This window comes from Cynara cardunculus, assembly GCF_001531365.2.
Source record: "Cynara cardunculus var. scolymus isolate 2C chromosome LG 8, CcrdV1, whole genome shotgun sequence".
Taxonomy (NCBI): Eukaryota; Viridiplantae; Streptophyta; class Magnoliopsida; order Asterales; family Asteraceae; genus Cynara; species Cynara cardunculus.
This window is the reverse complement of record NC_037535.1, coordinates 2,019,400-2,032,895: the sequence shown is the minus strand read 5'-3', so window position 1 is coordinate 2,032,895 and position 13,496 is coordinate 2,019,400. Positions and strand designations below refer to the sequence as shown.

At 34.3% G+C, this 13,496-nt stretch overlaps 1 protein-coding gene across 3 annotated transcripts; it reads left to right on the top strand.

The window, feature by feature from the left end:
- Positions 1 to 2,626: 2,626 nt before the first annotated feature.
- LOC112516969 (nuclear cap-binding protein subunit 2) lies at positions 2,627 to 12,873 on the top strand. 3 transcript variants are annotated; one of them, XM_025124246.1, is made up of 10 exons: positions 2,649 to 2,736; positions 5,623 to 5,698; positions 6,374 to 6,401; positions 7,106 to 7,329; positions 7,699 to 7,837; positions 7,917 to 7,950; positions 8,828 to 8,941; positions 12,119 to 12,178; positions 12,278 to 12,381; positions 12,552 to 12,873. In XM_025124246.1, the coding sequence occupies exons 3-10, from the start codon at positions 6,384 to 6,386 to the stop codon at positions 12,621 to 12,623; spliced, it is 765 nt and encodes a 254-aa protein (XP_024980014.1). In that variant the 5' UTR covers positions 2,649 to 2,736; positions 5,623 to 5,698; positions 6,374 to 6,383; the 3' UTR covers positions 12,624 to 12,873. The 3 variants fall into 3 exon arrangements, with proteins under 3 accessions (XP_024980012.1, XP_024980014.1, XP_024980013.1); XM_025124245.1 differs by having other exon boundaries at positions 5,623 to 5,703; XM_025124244.1 differs by lacking the exon at positions 5,623 to 5,698 and having other exon boundaries at positions 2,627 to 2,736.
- Positions 12,874 to 13,496: the final 623 nt, after the last annotated feature.

Below are 13,496 nucleotides of genomic sequence, written 5' to 3'. Positions count from 1 at the left end.
GATTATGTATGTTAATTTGATAAATGTTTAAAATGAAACATTTAAAAGTAAAGAACGTAAAGTAAATTAATTAATTAATTATAGGGGTATAAAATGTAAATTTAAAATTATAATTTTAAAAAAATAGGTTGTGAGAGGGTGAGGGCCTGTTTGTTTTTCTAAAAAAACCACTTAATTGCCTCTTACGTCTGAATCGGTCAGACGTTGAGGCATTAAGTGCGTTTGTTTTTTTTAAAAATTAAGTGCTTAAAAACTCTCAAAAGGTCTGAATTATTTAGAGGGATCCTAAAGTCTGAAAACCTCTTATTCATTGCGTCGCCTACCAGAGTCTGAAATCCTCTCGTCGCCTACCAGAGTCTGAAACCCTCTTACCGTCGCCTACCAGACATCTCTCTCAATCGATCTCTCTTGAAATCGCCTTGCGTCGCCTACCGTCTTCTTCTCGATCTCTCGATTAGTTCTATCCATCTCGATCTCTCGATTAGGTATCCATCTCGATTTCAAGAGCAACTGGTTCATCTCGATTTCTGTGACGNATTAATATTTACTAATACTAGTGATATTTACATTTTATTAATATTTTTTTTATAATTAATAGTAATAAATAATAATTAAACTAATAAATGTTATAATTGTAAAAAATTATAATAAGCTGTCAAAATGTTACTTCAAGTAATGTTTCAATAAGTTAGCTTATATATATCCAAACGTGTATCCAGAAAATAATCTAACATATTTTTACCAAATAATGTATTGGGTATATTTTTTACCCAACATTATATTACAACATATGCTAAACAAAGAAGAGAGAGAGAGAGAGAGAGAGTAAAAAGCTACAAATATTAAAATTTAGATAAATCTCTAAAACTCTAATATTCAATTGTAATATTTAATTCTTTTCTTACTAATAGGAGACACTGAAATCAAGTGTTTAAAAGAAATAAATAATATTTTATCAAATGTATTAAATATTTTAATAATATAGACTATGATAAAATTCTTAAAATAGAGTAGCTGTTGGAGTGAGATGTAATTTTTCCAAAAACTTTAACTTTTAATACTCCAAGGGTGTGCTTACTTGAGGCTTAATGAGTTTACTTAGTAAGTGGGCTTATTCGCGTGTGTCTACTTGAGGTTTATTCGCACATAACAAAAACACCTCTTGTTCATATTCAACCAAAAAAGAAGAAGACAATTCTACCCTTAAAACACGCCTCCCTCAAAGCAACAACACCTAGCCGATCTCTTCTTCATTTGACATAAGAACCCTAGCGATATCTCCTTCATCGATCGATTTCTTCTTCAAATCGGTTGCTCTCTTCAAAGCAATTGCTTTCTTCTCCAACGGTAACTACTTATCCACTATATCCATCGATTGTTTACTTTTGAGAAAAGAACCATAGCCGATATCTCCACTGTATCTATCGATTGTATGATTTTTTTGTTTGCTTTTGGTTTTGCTTCTCCACTGTAGCAGTCGATTGTATATATCGATTGCTTCTCCACTATATCTGTTTTGCTTCTCTACTGTTGCAATCGATTGTATATATCGATTTTGCTTCTCCACTGTAGCAATTGATTGTATAACATGTAATGAAATCTGTCTTCTGCTTTATCAGCTCAAGTAGTAGTCTTGCAGGCCATGGTATTAAGATGTAATGAATTTTTCCTTTTGTTTGGTCCCTAGCAAGCATGTTTTTAGCTATTCGTTTAGCCTAATTTATCTGCAATGGATTGCATTTATCAACATTCAATACAAGAATACCCTACTTTTATATATGGGTATGTAATTTCATTAAATAATTTCCCTACAGATGTTTAAAAGTTCGAACCCATATGTAGAAAAGAGTGATTTACTGATTTGAAGTTCAAACACATAAAACATTACTTGTTTTGCTTCACCACTATGATTTACTAGTTCTGTATCTGTTTTGCTTCTCCAATGTAACCCAGAACTTGCCTTTGCTAACATACGAGCATCATTATAGTTTCTAATAGTCTATATAATTCCCCTATCTCGTTTATAAGGATCAAATGGTAGCCTAATTTAAATATTACTTTTTAAATTTAAAATATGTTCAATTTCATGATTACTTGTTACTAGATTACTAGTTTTTGGTTGGTTTAGTTGTTCGTATTAGAATGTCATCAATGAATTTATGTCTTGATCTTTAGATGATATCAATGAATTTATGAGTTTATGTTTTGATATTTAAATATTTTATTTTTCATAAATATCATTTGGCTTAAAAAATGAACAACAATTTATTAAACAACGCGTAGTTCATTCTCAAGGGTAAATTGGTCATTTATGTTATTCAGATTATTGATTCAGATAGAAAAATAAACAACAACATAAATTTATGTAGACAGACAAGTTTAATAAAAAATTTGGTAAACAACCCCTAAGTTATTTTTTTTAACAAAATTGTTAGAGACGTTCGAACACCCCATTTGGAGGCTATTTGTAGTCTGTAAACCTAAAGGACTAAAGGTGTAGAAAATACGAAAGGTTAAGGGCCAAAGGGGTAATAAATTGGTCAAACTTGGTAAATTCGGTTGGATTGGGCTTTAGCGGTTGGGCTGGGTAACCATAATTACCCATAAATAAAAACGCAAGAAAAATATTAGACTGTCGAACCACTTGCCCGTTTGTTTTTACATTCTCCGATCGCAACAGCGGCGCTCCTCTCTGCTCCGCCGTCTTCGCTAACCACTCCTCCTCAAAACCACAAGGTAACTTTCAAAAATTGTATGTATTGTGTTATTAATCGACTGTACGTCCCTTTTTTTTCCCCCTAAACTGATTCCGTTTATTACTTCAAATATTTAGGTCATACTCTTACATGACATCCTTGAAATTGTAGAACTTTTAGGTTTCTCGTTGCCCTTTTGTACTGAAAGTGAATGCTTGATGAAATTGATATCTTAATTTTGTTGAGCTAAAGTGCAATGACGTGCGGATGATTGCATTTGTAAAAAAAAATGGATGTGCTCAAATGCAAAGTCGCGTGGATGATTGCATTCTGTTAATATGACCGATCGTTATCTGTTTCTAAAATGCAATAAAGAACCACATTTATCTGTTGTAAACACCGTTCCAATATTTAGTGGATATGGAATCGGCATATCTAGGTCTTCGTTAGGGTATGGGGCGGAGCATGGGCTCCCCTGAAATTTTAAGTTTCTCTCTATATAGGCCCAGTATCCATTGCTCATTTGGTTCGTACCTTGGCTCCCTCTCATCCCCTCTTGATGCTGTCAAGCGTCCTGCTTCACTGTTTGTTGTCCCCGCCTCAAAGTCCTCCTGGTTACCCCACTTTCCTGCTCACTCAGGTTAGATACTTAGAAATTAGGGTTTCAAGATTCGTGAAGTTTCATATTGGGTAATTGTTCATCGATCATATCAATGAGATTGATATTCAAATATTTCTTCTTAGAGCTTATTGACTAGACCCCATAAGCGGGACCACCACCCAGTAGCCCCAAATCCAATAGCACCACTTTCCTGCTCACTCAGGTTAAATACTTAGAAATTAGGGTTTCAAGATTCGTTAAGTTTCATATTGGGTAATTGTTCATTTGTTTGAACTTTGAAATTGGGTGAAACTTTCTCTCTCACATGTTGGTTACTTTGGAACGGTAACTAGAAACTAGTAAGTAGTGGATGTTCTATCTTATTTGATGATGATTCACGCTATATTCATGATAGAAGAATATAGTCAGGTTTTTTTAGATATTCAGATTGGTAATTTCAGCAATTAATTGTGACTTATATCTCCTTCGAAGCTTGAAGGATACTAAATGTTTAGGTTCCATACGATTACTGTACTAGCTTTACATGATCACAAAACAGTTCTCTTGATTTCTGCTTAGCAATTTGAATACTTTGTTTGAACAGAACATCTCAAAAGAGTTGTTCCACCAATAATAAAAGTTCGGAGAAAATCTAGAAGCTGTTTTAGCATACCTTCAACATGTGCTCAGGTGTTAGCAATGGAATTGCCACTGTATCGAGGCCATCCTTTGATGTATGAGGAACAATAAGCTTTTGTCTCTCTTCTTTAACCTATTTATGTTCATGAGTCTTACTCTCATGGTGAGGGATGTCGTTACTCACTTGGTCTCAATAGAGAGACCATGGGGATAACCTATTGTAAAAATGGTTCTCTCTTATATGTGTAAGGTTACATAAGTTTGAATCATCTTTTAGTCCTCCCTTCAGCTAATAGAATCAGTGCTTTTCCTATGGATGTTCAGTCTTTCAAAGGTTTTTGAAAGATGAAGTGTATCCATTTTTTGTTTCTTGTGGTTGTTACTGTCAAGTTGCATTTTGATGCATGCTGAACTTTAAAAGGAAAGACAATTTTGGTGTACCATACATCAAGGCTTCTTAGTTGTACGATGGTTGGGACACGGCTTTGAGCAACTCATAAATTGCTCTTTTGGGATATAAGGTAGCGGGCGAGTCACATTAAGAATATGGGTTTCAAAAGCAAGTATATTAAGCAATTTGCTCTATTTTTTGTCATATTGCCTGTGCATTGTGCAATGCTCCATATTTAATTATCCTACTAGTTGTGTACCCGCGCAATGCGGCGGGAGCTGTGAATTTTAACGATTTTGAAGTTTCACTGGTTTTATTAGAGAAGATTTAACGATGATATAAGTTACACTTGGTCTTTACATATTAATACAATTTGAATATTAAGAGTTATGGTTCCAATTACAGTCTATCGATGAGAAAAATTGTATGACAGTTTAAAATCCAATATATTTAAAATCCAACATATTTAAACGATTCCACAAATGTGTTCGATTTACACCAAAAGCAAAGAATCAAGAGATCGAGAGCGAGACCGAGAGTTCTAGAGCAATTGAATGGAGAACTTTTAATAACTCATGGTGAATATCAATTTGAATTTCACCTTGGGGGATGGGGAGAAGACATAGAGGTATGAGAGGGTGAAAACATGAGTGAAAGGTGTCAAAAGTATCTTGGGAACATGGAAAGAAAAGGTAATAATGTGCATTGGTAACTTGTAATATATGTTATTTTAATTGTAGATTAAGAGACTTTAAGACTGAATGCATAAAGTAGTAGTACTTAATGCATTTTGAGTTGTTTTTAAGACTTTGTGCATAAATGTATAGTACTTTGTGCATTAAAAATTGTTTTTAAGACTTTTGATAAATCTGGTTTATAAGGTAGTATAGATATCATGTGTATTTTCTACGAAACACAGAAAAGATATTGGAACATGCTAGTTGTTCAGTTCTTTTCTCCTGTTAATCTTTAGAAATCAGATGGTATGGTTCTTGAGCACGTGTTTGAGCACATTTCTTTAAGGTCTTGGTGAGATTTTCTCATTTCGAAGGTATTCTGACACCTGGGTTAATCGAAGTTTATTTGGATTAATTTAATTTGGGGGTTTGTTTGAATGAGTTTATTGATATGTTTGACTAATTGAAGTCCGTTTAATCTTTAAAGTGGGTTAATTTATCTTGAACCATTATCTTTTTTATCCGGAGCTTGTCTTATTTTCGTATGCCATATTCATAAGCTGTTGAGTTCAGATTGTGTTGGTCTGAAAATTATTTGGCACAAACTTGCCTGGTCAGGAAAACTCTTGGATTGGTCCTCGTTAAGTTGCTGGAGAAGAATTCTAGTTGAGAGGGAAGCTTCCAATTCTAGACGGTAGGGTGAGTTTGCCTGTCATTTCACATTTATTTGTTCAAATGGGAGCTAAACATCTAAGAGTCTAGTAGGTAGAAAGGAAAATAATACATGAAAAATCATATTTTTTCATGATTCAAACTAGAAAGTTGACTTTCTAGTTCAATTGATCTTTGCTAACCACAAAATCTATTGGCCCATTAAGCTTTCAAGAAAGGTCCAGATCTCTCTTAAATTGTTTTAACTATACTGCAAAGAAGCTTTAGTAATTAAATTTGAATGCTATTGTTTCAATAATTCCTCACTCAGCCCCACCCCCACCCCCACCCCCCAAAAAACCCTTGAATCTGCTAATTGAAGTTAGAGAACAGCTTGCTACGAGAATTTTGGGTTTACATTTTTTTATGGAAGGGTAGAATGATGTATCCCTGTTTCATGATGTCTTCTCGAGTACGTAATTATTATAGGTCAACGTGTTAAAGTATTTAAGGTGAATTGATGATATTTGTTGTGGCTCAAGCACTGTTGCCTGCGATTGAAATTGAAACTAAACAAAACCCTATCAAAGGAGATATGGTAGCTAAATATGTATTATATTATGTATATAATATATGTGTGTATCCAACTAAGTTATCAATTGTTTTCGTGAATATGTCTATCACCTCGAAACTAACACAATCCACCTCTCATTTTCAGATAAAGTGTGATGGCCTTGCTGTTTAAGGTATGGTAGTGTCTTCTTTTTTATGTTAAAATGGCATTGCTCGTATGACTTAACGGATTTGTTCTTGATGTTCAAATTCTAGATTTTTTCAGTAAGTGCCTACTCAAAAGGAACACACCTTTTTTAGAAGCTTGTTTCTTCGTGTAACTCATTTTTTTGGGAGGACAAAACTTGATCTCATTCAAAGTCAATTTTCTGTAATTGTAGCAACATAGAATGAAACCAGTATGATTTTTATCTGTTTGTCTTGGTCATATGCATATACAGCTCATGGAAATAAATATATTTATCAGCGTATGGTTACTCAATACTGGATTCTCCACTCCTATAATATGCAGTCCATTTTTCACTTCCGGTTTCATATATATCATCATACTATCAGAACCAAACACTCTCTCTTGAACTTTTCTCTAAAAAGATAAGTCGACTAATTTGCACTTCTACCCATAGTAGATTAGTAGTATAATGTAGTATCAGAAATTTCGAGATTGAATTATATTTGGGGTTCATATGACATTCAGCATCAGTAAACGTTCAATTTACTGTCACAAAGCAGCTTATAGAATGTGATGAGATTGGTTTATATAGTGTTTTAAGAATTTGACATCAAGCTAGTAAACTGAATGCACCAGCTTCTGGGATTTTGTTTAGTCTATAGTTTTATGGTCTTGCTTGCAACATGCTGTATGTATTTTTCATGTCAGGATCCAAACAAGATTTCAGCATATCGTGATCGAAGGTTTCCAGGAACACAAGAAGAATATGAGCATGCGCTCCAAACCTCAACAACTGTCTATATTGGCAACATGTCTTTCTATACCACCGAAGAGCAACTTTATGAGCTGTTTTCACGAGCAGGAGAGATAAAAAAGATTGTTATGGGTTTGGATAAGAACACAAAAACGCCTTGTGGCTTCTGCTTTATCATGTAAGTAAAAAAACTCGATGTATTTAGTCAAAAGCTTCCACCAAGTTGCCTAAGATATATCAATCACGGATCAGATTGAATTCCATGTTGACATTATTGTTATATTGTATTTGAGATATATAATACAATTTTTTGGCCTTTGTTACTATTTGTAGTAGCATGGTAGAGGAGAATGGTGACATTTTTCCATCTATTAAATTAAAAGCATCTCATCTATTCCAGGGTGTTTCATGCTCTGAACCTTGATATGTTATTAACCAACGATACTTGAGAGTTTTGGCAAAATAAAGGATATTATAATAAATTTAACCCAGTTCCTATTCCAACTTCTTATCAAAAGAAGTTAGCTTTAAAGTTTACCCTTTTCAGGTACTACTCTAGAGAAGATACTGAGGATTCAGTGAAATACATAAGCGGGACTATTCTTGATGATCGTCCTATTCGTGTAGATTTTGATTGGGGATTCCAGGATGGAAGGCAATGGGGTCGTGGTCGAAGTGGTGGGCAGGTGACCTTCTACCATTTATTAATCTAGTCTTTATGTTTACTCTATTCATACTGTGTATGACTTCTGTTTTCTTGTCCAGGTGAGGGATGAATATCGCACGGATTATGATCCTGATATCCTTTGATAAGCTAGAGTATTTAAACTATCTATCTTAGTCTTACTAACTACATAAGCTTTCTCTGAGATATAGTTCTTAGCTTGCAAGTGCTTTTGTGTGCTTTTAACCAATGAAATCGTCTGTGAACCGTTTCATCATTCATGAAATGAGTTGCTATCTGTTCTAGATATAGGATGACATAAGATTAATTGTTATTACTTAATGACCAGATAACCAAGTTTCCTCTATAAGCCACACCATGCATTTAACCAAGCACGCTGAATGAAATGCAACAACCCAAACAACATCAACAAAAATTCCAAATCTCAATCTTGTTAGGGTAGTCTAACCATCAGCAATTTCAGGAAATGAAGTAATATCTGCAATCTGAAAGTGTCGGTCACTGGTGTTGTTATCATAATGTCGCTGCTTGTTTTAGTTACAAATGCAACTTGTCCAACAGTTGAAGGGAATCTGATTATTTTGAATCACACTGTTATATTGTATTGAACTGTAATTGCATTGGACGCCATCTTATTGACCAATCTATACCTTTTCCAAGTCTCACTAGCTTCCTGCAAAGCACACCGTCATCCTCTATGTCTTGACAAATCAATATAAGTTGTCCTTAATCTCTTTCTTTTTCTTAAAAAGTTTTAATTTTTAGAGCACGCTACATTAAGCTGTAGACTGGTTTTTCTACAAGGATGTTGTACTATGCCTACCCTGACTTTGTTTTGGTTGTGATTTCTTTTCTATTTCTGTTTCTCTTCACTGGTAACAAATAGCATGCCAACTTCATGAGTTAGTTTGATACCTCTTTTGATATGAGTTATTTCACTTGAACTTGAAAACTTAGATCATTTGCTTCAGCTTTCTTTGACTGGTCATACATAGAGGTGGTTACGGAAAATTAGTGCAGAAAGAGTTAGAAGAACAAAGGCAGGTAGTAGATTATGGGGTTGGGTCATTGGGATCTTTCCAGCCACCTCCTATGGCTCCCAACTGTAAGTTTACAACTCACTTCGTACCCTTTATTTTGTTTAGATGCTGACATTATAATGGCTTTTCTTTCATACTGCCTGACGAGATCTTACATCATGCAACAACTCTAAAAGTAACAATTGAAATAGAAGTCATAATGTAGCATGTAGAGTTGCTCACGAGTGACTTGTAACCTTTGATATACATAAGTGCAGTCTGGCCTTTTGGAAAAGTTTTATACAGTGCGTTGATTTTGCAACTAGGCTATGTAACATGAACATTTGATACTTGTTGAACAAGGCATGAATGGAATCCTTTAGTTGCAGTTGGTGATAAAACCAGCTGGTGCATGGGTGCGTGACTTGTAGCCTGAAACTTTGCATGCCAAGTGGACTGTATGCAGCATGGACATAAAAGTAGGAATCAGTGAAAAATCGTGGAAATGAGGAGTATGGAGTATGAAGTACCAACCACTACGTTCTCCTTTTCTGGATCACGACAACTCTAACCACACTAATCGCTTTGCTGAGCTCTCTTTACTGGCCTAAGTGAAAAACATGACGTAAGATTACATATTCCAAATATAGAAAATCAGAAGAATAGAAGACTAACAAAATAACCAAAAAGCAGAACAACAAATGTGATAAAACAAATGTTCCTCTTAGTTATCTACCAACACCAAAGTACACAAATAATGTTGACTCTACAAGGTAAGATGTACTTTCTTATCAAATTGTCATTGGAAACAATTATATCACACAATACACATGGAGAAAAACAAATACGATATCATAAAAATCATAACCGGAGGATGACTCTAGGTAAACACATAAATTGGAGGGTGTACACCAAATATACAATGCTGAACTGCAGAACATAGTTTAATAAATAATAAGATGGCCAGTTCATCATTGGCCCAAAACAAAGTGGGGACACTGTTGGTTGATCTACCCAACAATGCGTGTCATGTCATTGGTGTCACCATAACATGCTTGTGCTACCCTCATGGGTGGTTTAAAATTCTTATATGGAGAGAGAAACTTTACTAAAACAGTAAATTTTTGCTAACTCCATTTTCCAGCTATGTGTGACTTTATAGATTATTAACTTTTAACAAATTTTGACAATTGATATAAGGTCAATCAGTATTGACTTTTGAAAAATAGAATTGGTTTTCGACAAAAAAAAGAACAGAACAGTTTGAGCAATGTCATTTTTAGTCTAATAACAGCAGGCATTGGGATGAATTCTTCTCATACAGATTTGGTCAGGTTGAAGTTCCCTAAAACCTCTGCCTTTTGTAAGATATCCTGAACAGATTCATGGCAGACACCACAAGGATTTTGTAAAGGCATATTATATTCACATCTGAGTAAGAGGACTCATTTCACAAGAAACCTAATGGATATAACATGTGATAGAAGCAAAAAATCCATATAAATCTACACTCTAGTTTGGTGGATAATGAATCATAGAGGACAAGAACTATCTTATGATTACAGAACCTGGTTGGATCTTTATGAATCAGAAGAACAATAGGAAACTTGTCCATACATATACAAACCCCAATTTGACAGTATATGACAAGAATTCATACAGTGCAGATCTTATGTCAATGGATTGTGGATCAAATGAAGAAGATTAAGAATCTGTACAATGATGAATACAGATCCCATTCAAGGTATTACAACAAAGAGAGAGACAAGATTAAGTATACAATCCAAGTTCAAAAAGTTATGAATAGGAAAAGCCATTTAAACATCAACATAGGAGAACTGTTGCAGTTCCTGTGGGAAGGATAGAAAGTGTTGCAATTCCCTCTGAATGGATTTTAGTGGGATCTTAAATTATCGAGATGTCTAAGAATCCCTCACTTCGAACTAGGAGAGCTATGTTGGTATATGTGCTTTGCGCATATACACTGTGGTAAGCAATTTGGACCATCTAGATCAACTTGCGAAAGCAGCACACAATGACACACAGACAAGATTTCTAGCCTTCTCAGTCTAAGCAAGACACATTCGGTTAAGAAAAAAGAACCAATGTAGATTCCAGTACTTCTTTTCACAGCAAGTTCCTTCCAACTTGCAATCAAAGGATTTTCTTCAATTTTTCACCAACCACGAGTTTGTCTTTCTTTCTTATAACGTATAATATTAAGAAAATGATTTAACTTATCCAATTAACTTCTCACTGATGGATTGTTTCATCAAGATTGAATCCAAATGATGATGTCATTATCATGTTTGTAAATGGGTTTCTTTAATTTTTCAAGGTTTATGCTCTACTCTGGGTAAAGATCTGCCCATAATCTTGATTTGCTCATATAGTACAAATGCTCCCCTTTCCACTTTTTTTCTTTTCAATTTGCATTTCGTAAAATAGTTGATGGCTTCAGTTTTCAGGCATATTATTGATGTTAACAGTTTGAAATAACTGCAAAAGGCATTTGTATAGGAGTAGGAATCCTATTATGATATAAAATCAATATATTACTACTTGATTTCTTTTTACATGAAGCCTTAAGTTCAATGAGTAGTCCAACTAAGGGGCCATATAGTCAAATGCTTACCTGTGGGAGTCAACATTTTAATTTATTTACCGGGTAAGATTGTAGTACATCAAAACGGTATCGTATGCAACAATTTACCCGGTAAGCGTTTACTCGGGTAAGAGTCTACACCCTCACTTACCGGGCTAGACCCTCCATCCTTATCGTTGCTCTTACCGGGCATGATTATCGGCCCTTACAAGTTCATCTGGTAAGGAAAATTACCTTGTAAGTACTTACCGGGTATGATTATCAGCCCTTACAAGTTCATCCAGTAAGGAAAATTACCTGGTAAGTACTTACCGGGTATGATTAGTGGTCCTTACATGTTCATTCGGTAAGGAAGTTACCTGGTAAGCAGTTAGCGGGTAGGCGTTTAGTAAACGGCCCCTAAGCCAACCATAAATTCTTCTACTTGATAGTAGTAATTGGCCAACATCCCTTTTAATAACAGGAAGCCTGTCCCCTGAAGCTTATTCCTCTACAATAAATAGGCTTGACTGTATCATACTTGTTTTTAAATTGTGTATGATCTGTAAAGATGTTGAAACAATGAGCAGTTCACATGAATGTGATGGAGGCTTAATGTGAATTTAGCTGCTTTGTGAAAATATCTGTTTCTGCTCTTGCTGACTTTCAAGTGTTGCAGATGGAAGACATGGAGGAGGTGGTCATGGTTACGGGGGCTCCCAACGACATGGCAGAGGAGGTACACATTCTTTTCCCCCCCCATTACCTTCTTTTACGCAGTTTCATATATTTTTGTGAGACCATATACCATTTAAATCGAGTATCTATATGACAATAGATTATCGGAAGAGATACCGCGATGATGACCGGCGTGGCCCAGATGTCTCAAAGAGGAATTCTGAACATGAATCTCGAAGAAACCCTGATAATGATTCGAGACAGGTAATGATTTCCGCTTCTTACAACAGTTGCTGTAGTATCTTGTTTTTGGGCAATCTTTCTTTTTACAAGCTACTCTTGGTTCAATTTTCCTCGTTGATGTATCTTTCTGTCGTTGTGAAAATACAATATTTTTGTGATTTCCCAATGATATCATGGCTTAACTCGAACAGGAGAAAAATCCACGTTTTCGTGAGCATGGTGACTCTGATGAGGAGGACGATGACCGGAAACGACAGAAATAACTTGAATTCAATTTTATGAATTATCATCATTCTCGGTAAAACATCTCTTTTATGTACAATGTTGTTGTTGAGATTTATTTCCGATACCAATAGTTTTAGCAAAAAATATAATTTTAATTTAATTTATGCTTCCGATGGAATTGTTAATACGAACCATTGGCCTCTTTTTTGGTTCAAAATTACCTGTTGCTTTAGTACAATTCCAAGAACGTGAATTAAATTTTTGGTGAGAAACATTTGGTTGATGAAATGAGTTGTGGGTTAACTTTTTACTTTTTTGACCTAAAACGCCAATATAATGTTTAATACGTGTTTTTCATTAAAAAAATTAAATGAAGTGAGTTTTGGGTTAACTCTTTGCCTTTTCTACCTAACCTACGTTTTTATATGATATGTAGTTTAATAAGAGTAAAACGACTTTTAACAATGATAAACAAAACATAAAAAGCCTTCCCACTTAAAATAAGTGTATGAATAAATAGACATATAAATTTAAATATAAACTATATGTGTATATAAGCATCTAGAATAACTAGAAGGGTGTTCGTATAATGTAGTGAGATATATCTCAATTCTAATGTTTCATTTTGTTTTTTTATCTATGTCGATATAATATGACTTTTAGTGGGTTTGAGAAAGCGATAATGTATTTTTTTTTAAATAAAATTTAAATATTTCATAAAAATTTGGAAAAAATATGTATCGATATTAATATCAAATTTACTATTTAAAATTCTGATTTTTTTATAATTTAATTTAGATTTGATAACGAAGTAATTTATTTATTATTTAATAATATAAAATTTATAAAGACTAGTTGTGTACCTGCGCAATGCGACGGGATCCGTGAATTTTAACGATTTTGAAGTTTCA